This window comes from Glycine soja, chromosome 2 (genome assembly GCF_004193775.1).
Source record: "Glycine soja cultivar W05 chromosome 2, ASM419377v2, whole genome shotgun sequence".
Lineage (NCBI taxonomy): Eukaryota > Viridiplantae > Streptophyta > Magnoliopsida > Fabales > Fabaceae > Glycine > Glycine soja.
The window spans coordinates 15,279,807-15,301,250 of NC_041003.1; the positions used below are offsets into that span (position 1 = coordinate 15,279,807).

The window sequence follows — 21,444 nt, forward strand, 5'->3', positions numbered from 1 at the left end:
CATGTGTATGGCAGAATGTAATTGGGCCAGCGCATGTATCCACGATCCACCAATTTGGTACTTCACCAACCGTACTTGAATACCTGATCCTCCATATTATTGCTCGTTTGCATGCTATAAATATGATAAGTAGTAAACCCTTCTCGACTAGCTATAGCTGAAGAATCAAATTCCAACACAAAAACGAGAACACAAGACATAAGGGAGTTGTACTAAAGACGACAACAATGGAATCAACTCATGTAATATCCATTACAAATGGAGAAGAGAATGTTGCTCCAACGAAGAATGCTAAAACATTCCAATTTTCACTTTCACTTCCACCCGTTTTTTCCCGTCTTAGAGAAAACAAATTAATCCAGTTCTCTCTTTTCCCCATCACTTCCTATCTGAGGCAAAAGAAAGACACTAAAAAAATTATCCACAGCATCAAAGTTGGAATCTCCCTTGTATTGATTTCACTCCTGTACTTCGTGGATCCTCTCTATGAGCAAGTTGGAGATAATGCTATATGGGCTATCATGACTGTTGTTGTCACTTTTGAATTTTCTGCGGGTATAGTACGTACTTTCATTAGTAATTAACTCTTACTTCTTATACAGAAGTTACTTCGTGCATGGCTTTGAAGCAATGTATATAAAGTTACTTGATTAACATGCAGGAGCTACGCTAGGAAAAGGTTTAAATCGCGGAATGGGAACCATATTAGGAGGTGGACTGGGTTGCATAGCCGCAGTTTTGGCTCAAAACGTTGGCGGAGGAATTGGCAACTCGATTATAATTGGTACTTCTGTATTTATCTTTGGTAAGTTTCTAATTAATAAACCTCTTAACTGTTGGTTTAATTATTTCAAGTTATAGAGTTACAGTTTGTGTTTAATTAATCAAAACTGTAAAGAGTTTAGGACAAATGCTTTGCAATTGCAGTCGTAGATAAAAACCTTTAAAACTGTAATATCGAGAGCATGGCCACGTTAACTATTGCTAATATAACCATAGTTTAAAACACTGGTTCCTTTAAGAAAGACACAATTGTCTAAAGAGTAAAGATATATAAACACTTTTAATATCAAATATTTCTTCAATAATATTAATTAATTTTTTTATCACATCATATTATTTATTATATTATTTATATTATTAAAGATAAAAATTAATTTAGTTAGTTACAAGTTAATTATTAATTTAGTTTGTTACAACTTAATTTAATTAATTACAAATTTAATTATATAAAATTCGATATATAAAAATTCATTTGCTCATTTAAGTATTATCAAAAGTAATATTTAAGTTTTTATTTTCTCTTCTTTCCATTTCCATTTCTCTACGTTAAAGTTTACCATATATTTTACTTTTAGAGCAACTAGATTGAAAGTATGTGGTTCTAATCTTATTAAAGTATAAATTCTTATCAAGAGATGTCTCTTGGAGCAAGTATTAACAAATACCCATGAAGTTACAAGTGATTAATATTTAAACACCCATGTTTTAAAAAATTTCTAGATCTTGTGCGCATGTATATTTATGAAATACGAATGAATATATATAAGGATGGGATGTTATTTATAAAACCTTCTTGTGAACTTTTTGAAATTATTGAATTGAAAAGAAAAATTGTTTTAAAGTAAAAAAATTAAAATAAGTAGTAATATGTAATTATTTGGATTTATTTAAAATACATAAAAACTAAAAAGGAGAAATATTAGGTCAGAGATGCTCTTAAGTGTATATGGATTATTTTTCCATTGTGGAGACTCCGTGTTGTTCTACTAATATTCTGTGTATGATGATGGAAGTTGATTTGGGCCTTTATTTAATTAAAGTGCTCAACATTAAGCAGTTAGTGACAAACTTTTAATTTCAGGAACAATTGCGACATATTGTCGCCTATTCCCTAGTGTGAAGAAGAGATACGATTACGGAGTGATGATCTTTATCCTCACTTTTAATTTGGTTGTGGTGTCTGGTGTGCGCATTCAAGATCAGAAAGTTTGGAAAATAGCAAGTGAACGTCTTTTAACAATTGTCATGGGTTTCGTTGTGTGCATTTGTGTGAGCTTCTTGGTCTTCCCCTTGTGGGCCAGCGATGAACTTCATGATTCCACTGTCTCTAGATTCCAACACCTTGCCAATGCATTACAAGGTATATCACTCATATACAGAAATTTAGTTTCTTCCTTTTTATACTATAATTTTTCGTAGTCAACTTGAATAATTAACATAGTATTTGTCATACTAACTTATAATCAAATATGTGAATGTTTTTAGTTCAACTTATTTTCTTTTGAAAAATAATAGTTTATTTTTACTAACTTTCTGATGGATTCTTTTATAACCGAAAAAAGAAGTTTTTAAAGTAAGGGCGACATGAATTTTAATAATAAAAAATATTAAAAGAGGATCAATGTTTATCAATATAAAACTTGTCACTCTTATACTGTTTACCAATTTCATATAAAATTGTAATTTCTATCAATCCACTTAGTAAAAAAAATATAAAAGAATATTTTGTTTACAAAATTATTAAAGAATATAAAATAATTAACTTTCATTTTATATCGGTTGAAAAGAATCCTTCCTCGGATAAAAACTTATAAGATGTTGGAAAGAGTACTGTATCAAAATTAAGTGGTATATCTTAATGTGCACTTTTTTTTTGAAGCAGTGTTCTTGCATTTCAACATTGCAAACTAGTTAATTCATCACGCCAAAAAGAAAAAAAATGCTAATTTTCATTTGATATACTCAAGCTCTGACTATATACTTTTAATTTATTTTCACATTAGAAGCTCTTTGCATTCCACTATATACTATACGCATCTAAAAGATACTTTCGAGAATATTATTACTCTCCAGATACATATTTGATTTCTAAGGCATAAAGTCGTGATTAAATTTGCATCCTGTCCAAGTGGATGACAAGAATGGGTTTTGTTGAAGAGTTTAATTTTAATGTATTAGCACCTGTATTATATTGATATAAAATCAAAATTAATTTCTTTAGAATAGGCCCATGAGATATTGTCTTTCTCTTTCATATAAAATTATAACTCTTTTTTATGTGGGCAAGGCTTATGGCCCACCCTATCAAATAATCATCATCTTAATAAATTTACTTTTTGTTTAATTTTTTTATTATATTTTTAGCTCTCTCATTTTTTTCTTCATATCATCTATTATATTTATCATTTGTTATTCCTTTTAATCTCTTTCTACCTTAATCCATGTTATTTTGGAATAGACGTTTATCATCATCTCTCATAATTCTACAAAGTAATAGCTAAACTAAAAAGAAAGTTTTGTCTTTCGTACTATAGGCTGCTTGGAGGAATATGTCAAATTTGCTACTGAAAAAGAAAATAAGAAGGCTGGTGCTAGCTTCACTGTTTGCAAGTCGCTGTTGGACTCCAAATCAAAGGATGAGATGCTGGTACTTACAGATTCTCCAGCGCGTGTTCGTCTTGTGTGGTAGAATCATATATATGTTGTTAATTAAATATGAGAAAAAGGGTTTTATGATTGACAATTTAAAAAAATTTTAAGTTATCTAATCATAATTTATTATATATGATAAATTTATTAATTTTTAAAATAATTATTTTAAAGTAATTTAAATGATAATTTATTATTTTACACTATTAGGACATACAAACTCATTAAATATATACTTATGAAAGCTTTAACGTAAAATGAGACATCCTTGTAATTTCATGCTTATTTTAATTTACGAAGTGTAATAGTATAATTTTTATCGAGACGAAGAAAGGATATGCAAGTGAATAATAAAAATATATCCTGTGTTTCAGGCAAATTTCGCAAAATGGGAACCATGGCATGGAAAATTTGGATTTTTCTATCCATGGGAGAAGTACCTAAAGATTGGAGAGGTTCTTCGAGAACTTGCTGCAATTATTCTTGCTCTGGGAGGTTGCCTCCAAGCCTCAACTACGGTAGTTAAATAATACATTTAAGAATGCAGTCTTTTTATTTTTATTTTTATCGGAAACTGGATATATCAGCAATCCTCAGTGTGAATTACTTTTGTTCACACATTCCATGCAAAATGACAAAAGATAATAGGCTTTTCTTTTGGTCCATAAATATATAGTATTAGGAAATTGCTTTGCGCACGAGTCAAATTACTGGTACATCCAACATATGATAGACAATTTCAATATTATTTTTCCGTAGAGATGATATAGATTCATGATTCGTAAGAGAAAGTTTATGTATTCGTAATCTGTAAATTTATCGTAAACTTATAAATTAACACAATGCTCTAACCAACTGAGCTAATAGACTAATTATGTTATAAAATAATTAATGTCACTATATATAACACTAAATATTTATAATATATATTTAATGCACATGTAAGATAATAAATTTTATGATAATTAATTTTAATCTAATAATTAATTTATTTATATATATAAATTTTTATGAAATCTATAATTTTTATTTAAAATTTATAAGTTTCAAAAAATTTATATATGTAAATAAATTAATTATTAGATCAAAATTAATTGTCACAAAATTTATTATATAAATTTATATATATATTAAATATATATTAAAAAATTTAGTGTTATATATAATAATATCAATTATTTATAATATAATTGATATAATAATTCAATGTTGTAACTTAAAAGTCACATCCAGCATGTATGAGTGTGGGTCTATTTTGGTCCATGGCTTATTTTGGGTTTAAATGGTGATTGTTGTTAGCCCATGGAATTGGCATCGGTTTGTCAAACAGTCCAATTGGAATCATGTGAAGCAATTGGGTCACGGATTGTGTGGACTCTGCAAGAACTTGGAGACAGCATGAATCAAATGAGGAAAGGTGAGGCAGAGCCTCAAATATCAGCAAAGTTGAAGGCAGCGAGAGCAGAGTTAAGCTTGGTGATTGCCACGTCCAAGATAGCAGCAATTGAGAATATTGATGCACTGGCAGTAGCAAGCTTCGTGTTCTTGCTCAAGAAAGTGGTGGATAAAGTAGAAGAACTGGCCAAAGAAGTGGAGCAAGTTGGAGACATTGCCGGTTTTCGTGCTCATTCAAGTACTATTGTCTCTTCTTAGACGCCAATCTCTTGAGGGTTCAGCAGTTTGATCTGTCATCCATTCATTGAACCAATGATTTGTTATTCAAATATGTGTTTGATATTTGTGTATATATTAATAATATACTCCAAAAGTTCGGTCGCCAAATCAATTAGTGGCCGAATTAAAAATGGTTTCACGATTTCATCTGTTGCTAAACTGCTAATCGCTATTTGTAAGGCCGATGTATATAACATGATTATTTATTTGATGGTTAAATAATAACCCTGACACTAACATCATTAACGGTTAAGTCTGTAAATAAAACCTTTTCTGTGATAGTGATACATTCTTCCTATATATAAATCCATACAAGGATTAAGAAGGTATATTTACTCTTTGGTCTTAGACCGGATGAAATGAGATATTTAGTTAAGTAGTTGCTAGAGGCATACGTGAAATTTTAGAACAATTCGTGAGCAAAAGAACCAGTATCCTTTTTTTTTTTTGACAAACTTTTTAGTTTTTCATTAACTCATATATTTTAGTATAACCACCCCTCAAATTTTACTTGAGTGCCAAATGACCAGACATCCACATCCACGTGCAATAAGTTTAAATGGCCGGCAACAGGCAGGGTTCTCTATTATTGGCTCCGTTTGAATTAAGAATGGGTTAAATTAATGAGAAGGTCCTTGAACTATTCGGGAAAAATATCAACTATAATATTATTCACACACCATTTTGTCACTTCTCTTATATTAAAAATTGAGTATATGTTTATGTATTGTGTGCTATGTATTTAAGAGATTAATGATTGATAACTAATTATTAGTTTATTAATCAAAGTGTCAAACACATTAGTAATCACATATTTTTTATTAAACGGGTCACATTCAATAGATTGAACAAGTTGTATGAATTATTACAATTTGTAATTTGTATTATGGATAAAAAAAACATATCACAAATATCTTCAAATATCTTATTAGCCAATAGAAAGAAGTATAAGAAAAGGAGGGTAAGAAATCATGTTCCAACAAAGAATATGTGCTTATTAATATTAAATATTGGAATGTGAATGAAAACATGCAAATTGCAACTTGATCAGAAAAAGACAAACAATAAATAAATAAAACTGTGAAGAAGACTCAAACCTGCCCACAAAATATAAAAGTGTTGTGTTATAGAAATTAATCAAAGACCATAAGAAGATGGGCATTCCTTCAGAAATTGCAGCGGCTGCGATTGGTTTGTTGTGCTTGTGGAGTGTTGCTGACAGTGTTCCCAACACCAACATCACTGTCATTCTGTGCAACGTTGGGGCGTACACCTCAGGTGATCCTTTTGCTGTCAGTTTATCCTATGTTGTTAGAGAATTGGAGACAGAGACTCCAACCAGGAAAAACTACGATTACTACAACATTTCTCCATATCCTAATGCCTTTGCCTATGGACATGCTGCTTGCAACCTTAATCTGACTGCCACTGACTGCAAAACCTGTCTTGGTGCTTCTAAAACAGCCATGTTCAACGGGTGTCCGAAACGTGTAGGAGCTCGTTCGGTGCTGCATGATTGTACAATCAGGTATGAGCAGTACCCATTTGATGATTGAGATACAGAATTATTGGAGCTTTGGATTTCTGTTTCCACCGCAAAGCTTTGTAAGCCATAAATTTGTTTGTGTACCACAAATGTATGTATGGGTTACTTATAAAGTCAAAAATACTAGTCTAGTACGACCTATTCGCTCATCAAGTCTCATTTTGATTTCCATTTGCTTTTGACTTTGGGTTTTGATTCCTTTACATGTTGAACAAGATAATAAAATTTCTAACCTGAATGTAAAGCTTCTCAATAATAGAATTAGTGAGTGCGTGATTAAATTAACTCTTTTATATGAAAAGAAATTGTCATATATGTCAAGAAAAGGTCAAACCGGTTTATATGCCTGCTTTATTATTATCATATATGTGAAGAAAATTTTGAAGAGCATAGATGAAAGAGCTTCCAAACATGTTAAATAAATTGATTTTATATGAAAGGTTTGATTTATGTATCAATTCCTTTTTTTTTCCCTCTGAATTTTAAGTTATATATTGAGATTTGAGAAGTATATGCATATACCAACTGAATTACTGCTATCACTTACTAATAAATTACCAGCTTGGAAGACTAAAAGGTAACAAACCACAAACATTAATGAATTTTTGAAAGGAGGCAAGATTAATTAAGCGCATTACCAACCAAACCAATATTTACAGATATTAAAAGAAAGGGTTCATTATGTGTTTTAATGTCTCAAAAATTTACATATGTACATGAAAAATTGGATGAATATAGTTTAATTTTTCAGTTGCAATTTTGGAGCAATATATCACAACTGTAAAAGTTAATCCTCATCTTAATCATTCATTTTCTTGAAATTTAATGGTTAAGATTAGTTATTCATTACAACCATTAGATTTCAAGAAAATGAATGATTAGGATGAGACTTGGAGTAAGTTGATCCCTCTTTTTTAAAAAAAAATATTTGAAAAAATCATTTATAGCTCATATTCATTGAAAACAAGTGCAGAATTAATTGATATTTATAGCTCATAAACTGAGGGATGAAACAGCCAAACATATTCGTAATATCAGCTCCTGCTGATGCAAGCCAATTTGCAAAAGTTTCATATTGATAGAATTTCAAATCTCAAACCAAATGAAGCTTTCATCAATTAGTTACTTTATTCGGAATCTTATGTTAGTGCCAAATTTGATCATCTGCTAGATCAACATTAGCTTATTCCAGTAAAACGAACAATGCCATACCATATCACAAAACATAGTACCAAAATGTCATTACAGCAACAATGCCACTTAAAATGCAAAGTGTGTCCAACCTACTTTCGTTTTTAATCTTCTCCTCTTTCAACTTATTTTGCACTTTTGAGTACATAAGACAGGATTCAAGTACTTCACTAAAATTGTTGCTCCTTCGGCAGCTAAGTGCTTCCTTAAGAATAAGCAAACTGTTCCTCCCATTAACATGAGCACATTCCATGTCTTCCAACTGCATACTCAGCTCTGTTGCCTTAAGATTTGTTTGAACACCCTCTTCTTCAATGTGAACCACTCTAAACTTCATAATGAGGATGCACTGCACTGCTTCAGAAGGAAGAATGCCCTTGGCAGAGAGAACAGATCCAAAACGAAAGACAAAATCCTTGTCTGTAGGCCAATGCCTTTGTCCATCTAAAGGGCTCCAGCTTGCAAGATTAGCAGATTGCTTTATTTTCTTGTTTACTATGATCCAACTAAGCAAGAGACCATCACGAAGCTCCTGCCATAGTTTCCCATCTTTCTTTTCCCTTTCCATGGATGTAATTGGTGGCAATCCATCAGATACTGAAAGGGTAACCACACCATCATTATTATCATCTCTATCTGCACAACTGAGAAGATCAATCCGGAAAGGACAGTTAAAGAACCACTCATCATAGCCATTTGCATTCGGAATTCCCCATAGAACTTTGGAGCAGATTGGTTTCTCCTTAAACCTGATATCCACAATGGAAACAAAATCTGATGGAGAGATGCTTTCAAATTCAATCATGTCCCCATAATATTCGGCCTCAGTCCAATCATCAGGGTACTGAAGATTGTTGTTCCATTGATACTCTCCTACCTCCTTGTTTACAATAAGAGGAAAACAATCTGCATAGAATTTTCTGTATCCACCGATAGAAGATATTAAACTTTTGACATCTTCCCTATTGGTTGAAGGCCACACAGAAGAACACACATTTTCCCATAAACTCTCTTCTTTAGAGATGGAAGAAAATGATGCACAAGTGCAAGCTGCACTAGCCAGCGTTGGGCCATCAAGACGTCGTAATATGTCATAGAAGAGATCACTACTCAGCGAGGTTATACTCTCAACAGGTGCAACTGCCATAACAATAATCCTGTGACTGTCAAAGAACATAATTCAAATCAAAATAGCAAACACAGAAATGTAGAAAACAGAATGAATTACTACTTTTTAATACATTGGCCAATAATGGGGCATACAATGTTTTGGTAACATGGTAATCTCATTTCTGTAAAGACTGGTGCCTTTGGACATGGTCAAATACTAAATATGACCACCCTTCCTGGTAGAGATTTATATGTAACATTTAATAATATATTAAATCTGCCATAACCGTACACATCTTAGTAATTTTCACACCCTACCTAGAACTAGAATACATCATCATTCACAGGCAAAAATGACTCGGGGATAGGGAAGAAAGCTACATAAGATTCGTGATAGCATAAACTTGTCGTATTAAAATAACTACTACTTTAATTTTAATTTCAATGAAAATATTGGTACTAACATATTGTGGGAGAGTAATTGATCAGCTCAAATTTCTAAAAGTAGAGTGAAAATTAATAAATCTCTCTCATCTAAGAAACTTAATTGTGAATTAGAAGGTTGGAATTCAAAATAAATGTGAGCTTTCTAAAACCTAAGATTAGTAAGAAGAGTAAGGCATGTTGTATCAATATACCCTGTAACATAGGTGGAACTGTAGATATTGCTTTTGTCAATATACCAAATAACGTCTCTTCTAGACACTCCAGTACAGCAAATCAGATTGAATGTAGACTAGTGACAGATACTGCTTCAAAGCCTGCAATTATGAAATAATAAGTGTATTGACTAGTAAAGCCATAAGTCTGTTTTAGAACTTGTTATTATGCATTTAAGAAGTTTTTTTTTTTATCGGCTGAATGCATTTAAGAAGTAATCTAAGTTTGCAGTGAAGATAATATCAGCATCGAATTAGTTCTTGAGAAGCTAAACTAATAATAAAAAAGTAACAACGGTACTATATCCTTCGTAATAAACATTCTTCTCACCATATTGTCCGGGTTTAACTATGAGAAAACACTATATAGCAAAGCAGAGAATGAGTGATTATAACAACTGATTCAGTACTAAACACTCAAGGTAAGCTACTTAGAAGCACTAAAATTCACTCTTTGGAAAAGATGATTCGTCATGACATTACTAGTACAAAGTATAAATAAGTAAATAGCATAGGAAGTATAGTAAACTAAGAGAGGAAAATTCCATATCAATCATCTATGAACTTTGGTATTCTTGACAGACTGTTGGAGATCAGCTTTCCAATAATTTAAGATATTCAATTCACATATAAACAGCAAGATCAGCATGCACTTGTGGCAAATCCATGGGGTGAATACATCCTATACGTGAAAGGATAGTGTAAATGAAAATATTTTCCTTTAATTTGTTTTATTAATTATATTAAATACAAATAGTTTCCTACAATTTCATCTCTAAAAATGAAAGAAAAAGCAGAACACATTTTCACTGCAGAGTTTTTCAATTTTATCAAACACTATAAGAGTCGAAAATTCCAAACCTAGCGCCCAACAGATGCCAGTAATAAAAGTATAAGAAAAGAACAACATTGAAGTACGGTACTTTAGCTATTCTAGCGTTGCTCTGCTGTCAAAATTAAAGTTTCACTATGGTAACTTGTTCAACCTTTAAGATTGACCTTTATGGGTAGGACGAAACTCAAATTTTAATTAGAGAATAGCACACAAAAATGAAAAATACTGCACCCAAGTTTTATTCATAAAAGAAAAAAGAATCAATCTGAGTATAGGTGAGCTACAATTCATAAGTCAACATACATAGTTTAGAAAGTAAATTTTTATAATGTGTTTAATTTTCCCCCAGATTTACAAACTATGCATTGAATATAAGTTATGAAAGACAAGCATTTAACTAAGGAGCCTTAACCATTAACGAAACACGAACTTAATAAACAACCTGAAACCCTTAATTTATATGATTGCAGCAGAACGCTCTTTAACTTCAACTGTTCAACATTACAAACTGATCAACAACAGGTGAACAAGATTTCCTTCTATCAAGCATAAACAAAAACAATCAATAAAAGTAAACAAAAACTTGACAATGCGCCCCTCATAAATAGGAAATGAACAGAAATCCTGTCAAATTCAGCAGGTCAAAATTACGAGGATATATGGGAAAAAAACAAAGATAATGTCTATCTAATTCAGCATATAAAAAATACGAGGAGGGAAAGACAGGGTTGTCAGTAGTCACCTTAAATATTGACATGATTAATGATCAACAAGAGAAAGCTGCTTAAAACAGAAGAACCAAGACAAGAAGGGCAGAGGAAGTGAAGAAAGGGAAACAAAAAAAAATGATTTTGAAGGAAACCCAGATGAAAATACGAGATTTTCAAACGACCATTATGTAAGAAGATTGGTTTAAAGGTCGCAGTTCATTCGGTTTAGGAAGAGAGACAGTCATGTGCTTGTGTCGCTCTGGTTCTTGGTTGTTCTCAACCTTGAAAAGACACGAACTTGACTTGAGGCGGGTTTCGAGGTCGGCGATTTCCTACAACTTTTGAGGTGGACGCCATGCACTGCCCCCTCCATTCACCAAACAGATTCTGCCACGACCGAAAACCACTTTTAGCAAAAAGAATCTTGAGTAAACGCAAGTTTATTTTAGGTATGCACGAAATCATTAGAAAAGAGACAGATTGTCTGATTCATTAAATTTGAATTTTAATAAGCAGTCTTTATCAAAATATAATAGTAATTTTATGTTTGTATTGGTTCAGAAATTCTTTTTCATTTCTTTAGTAGTACTATTTAGTAATATTTACTTTCATATTTCTTTTAGAATTTAATTTAAATGACAATGTACTGTTATTTAAATATAATGAGAATTACTTAATAGTTTGTTTTAAAATAATAATATTATTTTAATGTGTCACATGTCAATTTTAAATTGTTTAAAATTGAATAATTATTTATATAAATAATTATTACTCATGAGTTGCTTAAATTTGTAAATATAAAAAATAAAATATTTGTGAGTTAAGCAATTAATTAATAAAAATATTCATTTGAGAGAAAATTAATTAGGTTGTTTAACATTGATGTGACATAAATTGGATTGCTTATATAAACATGATTATTAAATCATCTTGTTAGAAGAAAAAATTTATTCTAAAATAATTTTCATTTTAATTTTTTAATGTAACATTAATGATATTTTTTTACTTATATCTTTTATAATATTAATGATATGGACAACAAAAACTAAAAATGAGTTAATAATGATAACGTTAATTTTATAAAATTATTAGTCTTTCATTTATTTATTAGATTTTATGAGTTTATGTGAAACAACTTAAAATGATAATTATAATGAGATGGATGAAGTATATAATATGTTAAATACTTTAATTTTTATAATAACTACTTTAAATGTTACTATATATTGTCATTAAGTTAAATTATTAAATTCTTTCTTTTATAATACTTTTCTGTTCCTTCAATATTTTTATAATTACATTAAAAAAGATAAACAAATTTACTAATTATATATAAAAAAATAACTAATATATGTTAGTGTTCGACAAGTGACCCCATTTATCTTAATTAGGGGGTTAAATTAAAATATAAAATAAACTTCTTTAAAATAAAAGATAAACAACAATAAATAAAAGAAATTTAAGGGAAGAGAGAATGCAAACTTATATTTTATACTGGTTCGGCCACACCCTGTGCCTACGTGCAGTCCCCAAGCAACCCGTTTGAGATTTCCATTATCATGTAAAAAACCTTTTGCAAACTCTAAACCACACAAGAACACCATTCCCTTGTATTCAGATATCATTACAACTAAAGAGATCATCGGTCTCTTAAACAGATATCTTTGAATAAGAAGAATAATTCTCTCTTTAAGAAAAGAATATTACAATAGAAGATCGCTTAAGATTCCTTATTGAATTTGCAAGTGTCTTGGACAAGGAATATTTTGAGAGTTATAAGACAATTTGATTTTGAGAGGATAAGACAATATTGTTCAGAAAAACTCTAAGGAATTTCGTATCCCAGGTCACCTATTTATAGGCCTTTGATGTTCATTCAAAAACTTCTTGAATAATTATGACTCTTGGGAGTTATTTTCGAAAATTCCTTAATAGTTATCGATTACATAAATGTGGTAATCGATTACACAATTAGTTTTTGAAGAGTTGTAACTCTTCAGACTTAAAATTTGAATTTTGTATGTCTGGTAATCGATTACATATTTAGTTTATGAAGAGTTATAACTCTTCAGCTTTAAATTTAAAATATCAAAGAGGAAATATCATATTTTTGAAAAGATAATTGTTCTTAAAAAACTTTTGTAAAATATTTCCTTTAGCTAAACCTGTGCAATGTCAATTAAGAAATTATTTTTAAGATCCTAACTAAGTATATCGTTCTTCTTGCATTTCTAGATTCTTGACTTGAATCGTGCTCATCTTAGTCATCATCAAAACTTCATATTATATATGCTTCTACAGTTAGTTATTATATTATAACTTATACCTAAATTTTAATAATATATCAATAAGTCTAACTCAATTAATTGAATAAAATATATTAAATATTATAAAATTGTAATTTCATCTTCAATTCTAATCGATCAATAATCTAGTATGAAATCTCATCTTCAAGGTGGTAATTTAGGGTACCTCTCCGATCCATCACTTTTGCTTAAAAAAACAATAAAAATACTTACAATAAATCATATTTACCACACATCATTTCACATTATTGCATTAATATAAAATCACAAACTCACGGTAAAAGTAAGTAAAAAAATTGACTTCGATCTGAAAAAAAAAGTAAATTCTTGACCAAAGTAGTTTTATTGAAATAATTAAAATTATAGTAGTGTTTAGGGTTTAGGAGACAAAACCTAAATAAATGCAAAGGGTGACAGCTTCAAGGCACCAACTAAATAAGGATGTGAAATGTTAATGATTGTACCTGTGTACCTGTTTCATATTTATGACCAAACCAAACAACCAAAATTTTATCATTCTTAAACAATATTTAATATTTAAGGATGTGATTGGCTATGAGGGAGAGCAAAGAAGATAGTAAAAGAGAATAGATGAGAATAGAAAAAAAGAAAAATAGATAAAAGAAATAGAGTAAAAATAATGATAATTTGATTGAAGAGAAATAAAATAGGAAGAAAAATATTTGAATTAAAGTAATGTGATAAGTAATAAATAAAAGAAGAGAAATTAATATTAAATAAAAATATATTATTATTATGATTATTAATATTATTTATTATATTATAATATTGTTATAGAAGACGTTGTTAGAAATTCCAACAGACGTGAGAAAATAGGCTGCAAGTGATGGCACGTCCAAAACACAAAAACGGACCAAGGATGTCAATTTCTGCGCATTTCTTCGGTAGTCTTCGGAGTTTAGAGTGGATAATTTTAACCATGGATTCGACCATATTTTTTTGAAAATTTCCGTCCTATTCTGCGCATCCAAAATTGTCACAATCACAAATTGTCGCTCCTCCTCGCCCCTTCTCTCCTCTTCAATGGTACCAAACCTTGTTAGTTTCTGGTGGTCGGATGGATGTTAAACAATTAGGTTAGTATGAAACACGATTGTACGAGGAAAGAAATTAAAAAAAAAAAGTACAAGAAACAAAGAGAAAAGTAAAATAGAAAAGCTTACACTTCAAGAAAATTGATATGCCAGCAACTGCTAGAGGCTTTTTATAATGGTTGTTAGGCTGCTGATTTAGGGCACAAATTAAAAGAATTAATTGCTAATTAGGTCACACTAACAATTAATTCTATTGAGGTTCACAATATCTTTTTTTTTTGTTGATTTATACCACATGTATTTTAATTGAAGATAATTATATTTAACTCAGACAAAATTATTATGATTAAAAAAGAACATTCACATACTAATTGATTTACGTGCTTAATGGTATTAAGTTTGACTCTATTATGCATATATATATAGTGTCCTAACTCCAAGCTTTATGAAGCATAAAAGGTAGAGTCAACGTTGGGATGTCTTTTATTCGGACAACACAACAAGGAATGATAAGGTTAGTGAGAGCTAGAATTGTGAACAAATGATGGGCAGTTTGTACGAGGGTGTTAGATATAAATCTCGTTACCACTTATTGTAAAAAAAATAAAAACACAACCAAAATAGGCCTAATTAAGGGAAGATATGTTGGGTTAATATGACTTGAGATGCCATAGCCTTTAACTCCATATATATCGGTGCAAATAGAGTCATTAAAATGGGCTAGCCCACTCCAAACGGGTTAATTAAACCTATAGCTTATGACTACTGATAACGAATAAGTTAATGAAGTTTAAAGAGCTTTGTAAAACTATCGGTTAAATTAATTGTAAAAGTAAAATGACAAAATGGGCCAGGTCGGGCTCAAGAAATATAAGTCCACTTTTTTAGGGGGAAAAACTTTAATTTATACAAATTTAGAAAAAAAAAGAAAAAGAAAAATAAATCAATTCAATCTTGATTAACAAACCACCGACTTGTCCTGGCAAAAAAAAAAAATACAGCCCATAGAAAATTTGGGCCGGGGAAACCAATTTTATATGCTTGGCCCAATGGGAAATGGGGGGCCATTTTCCCAATTCTAAAAAGATACTCTTTATATGCCCTTTTATATTGATAAAAGAATTTTATATGTAAAAAGTTATGGCATTGTTTATCTTATCTCAATTAAAAATAAGGTTAAACAACTCTTAATAAATGAGATTTTCTATATACTTAAAGATGATTGGTATAATTTTTTTTAATTACATTAATAATTTATCAGAGTTATTTAATCCCAGTATAATTACTTTGAGAATCCAATAAACTATCCACTATAATTAAGTTAACGTTTAACCTTGTGAAATAAACTAATTAAATCTAACTCGAAGAGCGTACAACCTTGGGCTTCGGTGAAGTGTTGAAGCTGTGGCGAATGGTGATGAAGTCATGTCAAGTTGAGGTTGAATTGACTCCGATGTTGGGAACATTGTTGGCCATATGAAGTCATAAGTGACGTATCTTTCATCCGTGTCATGAAGTTGTGTCAAGAAGTGTGTTCGAAGTTGACCAGGAAAACATATTTTAAGAAAACTATTACTAGTATTTTAATTACTGAAAAGAGATTGATTAAATTAAAATCCATTTATATACATGTAAATGAATCTTATCTAAAAGCTAATATTAACATGTATTATCAAAAGCAAATATAAAATTGATTTAATGATAAAAAACAATCATAAACTCAAATCTTTCGCTAACAAAAAAAATTAGCAATACTAAGCATTAATATTTATTAATAAAAAATATGCATTTAAATGTGTATATAATGCAAGACAAAGAGCAATGAAGGTGTCCCACACTTGGATTACGTTTGTCTCTGAACAAATATTCAAACTTATAAGATACATGAACCATGTAGGGGCTTATCCAAATTAAAAAACATGAACCCTGTATGTATCAAAAGGAAATATAAAATACTTGTGTTTAACAGTTTATTTGAAACTCGTAGTTGCGAAGCTCAACCTAAATTCCGCAGGCGGCATTTATTATGAATGAGAATGAGATAATGCTAATTATTGAAACGTTTTCCTTCTACGCAGCGGAGGTAAAGTTGAAGTTAGCACACGTAGTTCGGCTTCCATAGAGCAAAGAGCTGAATCCCAATCTTGAAGTAGCCAAATCGAACTGCAAAAGATTATCCTCCAGCTGATATCCTCCAATCACTATCGAAGTCCTCGGATTCTCACCTCCATTCACAAACCCAAGGCATAGCACCTTATCATCGCTCACACTAACCATCGAGTTCGCTCCAAAAATCCTCCAAACCGTCTTCTGGTTCTGCAGCACAAGCTCAATAGTTGGCACCGCCGCCCCCAACCGCGTGGCGAGCACGTTCTCCCTACTGAAGCACACCTCAAACGGCGCCACAGAAGCCACCCTCGTTATGTTCCTAGCAGAAGAAGCTTTCACGAAAGCCTCCGTCACCGCTTTGAAGATAGAATCCTCCAAAACAGTGTAAGGGTTAACGGAACTAATCTTGGTTCCACCAACGCCTTTGCTGTTTATGGACAACAAAGTGGTGTTTAACGGCACTGTCTTTTCGTCGATTTTAATCGATTTCACGCCGATGAAATACTCGGCGGAAGGCTCTCCCTGGGAGAAAGCAGAGGCGGTGCTAACGGGGTTAATTAATAACGGCGTGAAGGTGAGTAGCTGAGAAGCGTCGACGTTGGGGAGAAGAACGTAGGGTCCGTCACCGAAGAAAGCGACGCCGTTTGAAGATGAGAGGCAGACGGCGAATTTTCTACGGAAGCTGAAAGCGGAAGCGAGCTGCGAGGGGAGAGCAATTCTAGTTCTGCCGAGACCGGCCATGCCGCTGACACCGGTGGCGAGGCCTTGGAGTAAGAAGGTTGGGGCGCAGGAGAATAAGAAGCGCGAAACGGTGGCGTTTTGTATAGGGTTGAAACCGTTGGTGGATTGGAGGGAGACGACGTCTTGCGCGAGCTCGCCGCTGGTGGCGGTGCCGGTGACGGTGTTGTCTGGCGTGACGCCGCACGTGTTGTTGTTGCAGCCGGGTTTTGGGGCGGAGAAGCAGTTTCCGCAGCTGTCGGATCTGGCGAGGGAGCACTGGGCGGAGCCACACCGTGCGGGGCGGTAAGTGGAGGAGACGTAGTTGTTGTCGCAATCGACCCACAGGAATTGGCCACCGATGTCAAGTACTAGGTTTTCTGGGACGAGTGGTGTTCTTTGTTTGATTTGAGTAATATATTGGAGGGTGGAAGCGTCTTTTTTAACTGGGACAACGAGGGCTCTGGGTCTGAAGGATTGTTGAGCCAAAGAGGGTGCAATTAGGGAAAAAAGGAAGAGAGTGAAGAGACGTTGAAGGTTGGAATTATCCATGGTTGTGACTTATGACAAGTATTGTATGAATGAACTTGGAGGGACCTCTCTTTTATATACGGATTGGAGTTGCCATCTTTGAACCCTTCGTGCAGGTGTAGTATATATGTTCAGGACAACTCACATGTTAACGTGTAGTCAAACCATCTAACTTTTGTCAAAACCATGGATGCTGCTTACTTTTAATAATAATGGTTGTGTAAAAAAAAAATTAAATAATTATTATTTTAGTTTTTTAATGTAATATTAATTAATTATTTTTTATAATATTAATGATATGAATTAAAAAAATCTAAAAATAAATTAATGATATTCATAAAGTTAATTTTGTAAAATTATTTTTGTTTTTAATTTATTTATTAGTTTTTCTTGATTTGTATAAAAGAATAACAATGATAATAGAATGGATGGAACATATTATTTGGATGAATACTTAGGGGGTGTTTGGTGTGTTCATTTTCTGTTTTCATTTTCAATAAAAACAGAAAATACATTTGAAAATGTGTGTATTTTAAATTTTGAAAATATTTTCAGGTAAAATATTCTCAAGAAAAGACTGAAAACTGAAAATAAAGATTTGTCGTTTTCAATGTTCTTTCTAAAAGAAAAACGTGGTGACATAAGTCGTAATTACTATCAACTTTGTTACCAGCTTCGTCTTCGATACTCTCGACCTACCCTTCTCCTATCTTCTTTTCCTTCAACATTTATCTAACGAAACCATCACCAGTCCAAAACGCACCACCACCTACTTCCAAACTCCATCATCAATGCCTCAAACGACCACCACCCACACCTCCAAACACCAAACCATAATTTAAACCGATTGCACTACCCTATCCCCCACAATCATCAACCCAAATGTCGGCGACCCAACCTCCACTATCAAAACGTCATGCACCGTCACCTATCACACCAAAATCCTATTGCAACCTAAATTAGTCTAGTTAGTAGTTATGGGGCTTCAACGATTTTGTTCCCTTCTGGGTAGGTTTTGTGGCATCCTCAACTGCTTGTTAGTGGTGAGGTGTAATGTCGGCAAATAGGATTGGTTCGACGACACAGTGGAGGGTGGTGATGGTACAGTCTTGTGTGCTAGGGTTAAAAAGATTTTTGTTGCTAATAAGGTGTTTGTTGAAATGCCTAAACCAATTTTTCAGAACATATATTCTTATTGAATAGATGAAATGCCTAAACCAATTTTCAAGAAGTCAAATTAAATATGTTTTTAGAATTTTAATATTTTGAAAATGAAAACAGTTTTCAAAAAATGAAAACGGAAAATAAAAACAGAAAATGAAAATGTAAACCAAACACACCCTTATATTTTATCACCCTTAAATATTAAAGGATCTTGTTAACCAGTACCTTACAATATTTGTTGACAAACTAAAATAAAAAATATTTAACATGAAAATCGTAAGAAAAAGTAAAAATAATCATCCGCGACATAATATTTAGTCTTTCAATAAAATATTAAATACTCCATCATCAATATCTTATCATATTAATGTTTTTTTTTCTATCTCCGTTAATTGGTTAGGATGTTTAAAAACTATTTTCCTATTTAGACATGATGAGATTAACTTCTTAACAATTCTATATCTTCCTACCAGTTTTTTTTTTATTACTTTTTATGATAAGTATGGGATGAAAAGTAAAAATGTTTAATATGTAAGAAATATAAATATCTATCATAAAAGATAATAGAAGAATTTGTAAGAAAATGGAGTAAAACATTATTATTTTTCTTGAAGATAAAGTTGTTCCGATAAAATGTAATGTGTAAGAATTTGTTTTTTTTTTTTTTGTTGTTAATGAAGGAGTGGCTCAAACCCCTACACACGGCATCTTCAAGCGAAAGTTGTTACCACAATAAATGTTTGCATTCTTTAAGTGTATCATTAACCTCCTAACTTGTTTTTCAACATTTGCCATTACATCCTTAATTTTTCTCATTTGCTTATGATTAGATATAAGTAGTTAATCTCCTCAAGTTAAAATTAAATTATTCAAGTATTATCTACATTTGATTATTGATCGAAATAATTTTTTGTTAGACTTTACTTATTTTTTAATCTAATTTCGAATTAATTGATATCATTTTCTTCTCATGAATTGGAGGATTAAGATAAAAAAAATTTAATGAATAATATTATCTTCATTTAAATTTTTTTACAAAAAAAGGAATGAAAGAAACAACATGAATGATGTGTTGAAAAAATAGTACAAATATTATACATTTTTGCTGAGAGCTTTATTAAAATTTAACTTTTAATATTAAAAGAAACGGACGGAAAAATCCTAATAACGAAACGTTTTTATATCGTGTTATTATATGAATTTTATATTTATATTTTTAATTAAGTACAGATCTAAAGAGAGGTAGTTATGGATTTAGACCACTCCCTCTTTATTCTTTTTAAAATATTTATGTGCCTAGACTCTTTTTTTTATATATATAAAAGAGATAAAATTATGATTTATTCACATAATTATAAATATTAAATTGGTTTATTTTTAATCTCTCTTAATATTTTTATTCCTTACCTATCTCTAATGCTTGCAATAAAATTGGAATTAATCCATACGCACAATCCACCCAGTTGCATAAAACTCAATTAGCCAGCTGTTTATAGGTCGCAGTTTTAACATCGTATCTAACTAGACTGGATTTGTCTAGAAATGAAATACGCGTACCTTTCAGTTTGATTTGTTGACTTCGAGACGTATCTTATAGTTTCAAATCTCAATCTTATCTTTTTGTCAATAATTGAATCTATATCCGTATAGCATACTACGTACACGTCAATTAACTATTGTTCAATAATATATCAAAGGTCGCAACTGCAAGATTTTTTTTTTTGGTTTGAATTTTCAATATTGTTTACAATCATAAGTCATGTCTGAAAGGTTACGTCCAGGGTGATAATCTTTGTTGTAGTTTTCCGTAATTGCATTTTTTTTATAAGGATTGAAATATAAATAATCTTGTAAATCTTACCTTGATACATATATATTTTTTTATCCATAAAAATTAAAAATATTTATCAAAAGATTTACAATTACTCATATTTCATGTTTAAACATCTAAGTTAATCTTCCTCAATATTCTTTAATTTGATTTTTGATACACAAATTTAATAGCCTCAGGCACAATTAGTTCAATTAATTATAGTTTCTTATAAATTGCAGTAGTGTTATATGGTATGAATCTTTATTACACGAAAGAATACAAAATCTACATGTTTTTTTTTGGGTACATCCACATGTTTATATATCATTGGAAAAATGTTAAATTAAAAAAAATCAAGGAGTTGGACCGAAATCATGGTATATATATATATATATATATATATATATATATATATATATATATATATATATATATATATACATTCTAAAAAATTAAGACCCCTTCTTTCTTTCATTTTATTATGACCATACAATAAAGTTTTGCAATATTGATCCCCCTAAACTCTTCTAATTAATGTGCTTAAACCTGACTATGACAAAATTACGTCATTGGGGATAAGATGCTATACCAA

The 21,444-nt window shown here is 31.1% G+C and overlaps 4 protein-coding genes across 5 annotated transcripts; 2 read left to right on the plus strand and 2 right to left on the minus strand.

Moving 5' to 3' along the window:
* The first annotated feature begins 138 nt into the window (after nt 1-138).
* Nucleotides 139-5,325, plus strand: LOC114390156 (aluminum-activated malate transporter 14-like). The gene is made up of 6 exons (XM_028350848.1): nt 139-555; nt 662-805; nt 1,865-2,143; nt 3,318-3,430; nt 3,807-3,950; nt 4,732-5,325. The coding sequence occupies exons 1-6, from the start codon at nt 228-230 to the stop codon at nt 5,083-5,085; spliced, it is 1,362 nt and encodes a 453-aa protein (XP_028206649.1). The 5' UTR covers nt 139-227; the 3' UTR covers nt 5,086-5,325.
* Nucleotides 5,326-6,260: 935 nt separating this feature from the next.
* LOC114373107 (antifungal protein ginkbilobin-like protein) lies at nt 6,261-6,662 on the plus strand. The gene has a single exon (XM_028330649.1). The coding sequence runs from the start codon at nt 6,261-6,263 to the stop codon at nt 6,660-6,662; it is 402 nt and encodes a 133-aa protein (XP_028186450.1).
* Nucleotides 6,663-7,796: 1,134 nt separating this feature from the next.
* LOC114390160 (F-box protein At2g27310-like) lies at nt 7,797-11,560 on the minus strand. Of its 2 annotated transcripts, none has more exons than XM_028350863.1 (3): nt 11,190-11,560; nt 9,592-9,714; nt 7,797-8,983 (listed from the first exon to the last, which is right to left on the minus strand). In XM_028350863.1, the coding sequence occupies exons 2-3, from the start codon at nt 9,599-9,601 to the stop codon at nt 7,869-7,871; spliced, it is 1,125 nt and encodes a 374-aa protein (XP_028206664.1). In that variant the 5' UTR covers nt 9,602-9,714; nt 11,190-11,560; the 3' UTR covers nt 7,797-7,868. The 2 variants fall into 2 exon arrangements, with proteins under 2 accessions (XP_028206664.1, XP_028206669.1); XM_028350868.1 differs by having other exon boundaries at nt 7,797-9,006; nt 11,190-11,559.
* Nucleotides 11,561-16,270: 4,710 nt separating this feature from the next.
* On the minus strand, nt 16,271-17,936 carry LOC114390175 (gamma conglutin 1). Its single transcript, XM_028350876.1, has one exon. It carries the CDS (start codon nt 17,894-17,896, stop codon nt 16,589-16,591), a length of 1,308 nt encoding a protein of 435 aa, XP_028206677.1. The 5' UTR covers nt 17,897-17,936; the 3' UTR covers nt 16,271-16,588.
* Nucleotides 17,937-21,444: the final 3,508 nt, after the last annotated feature.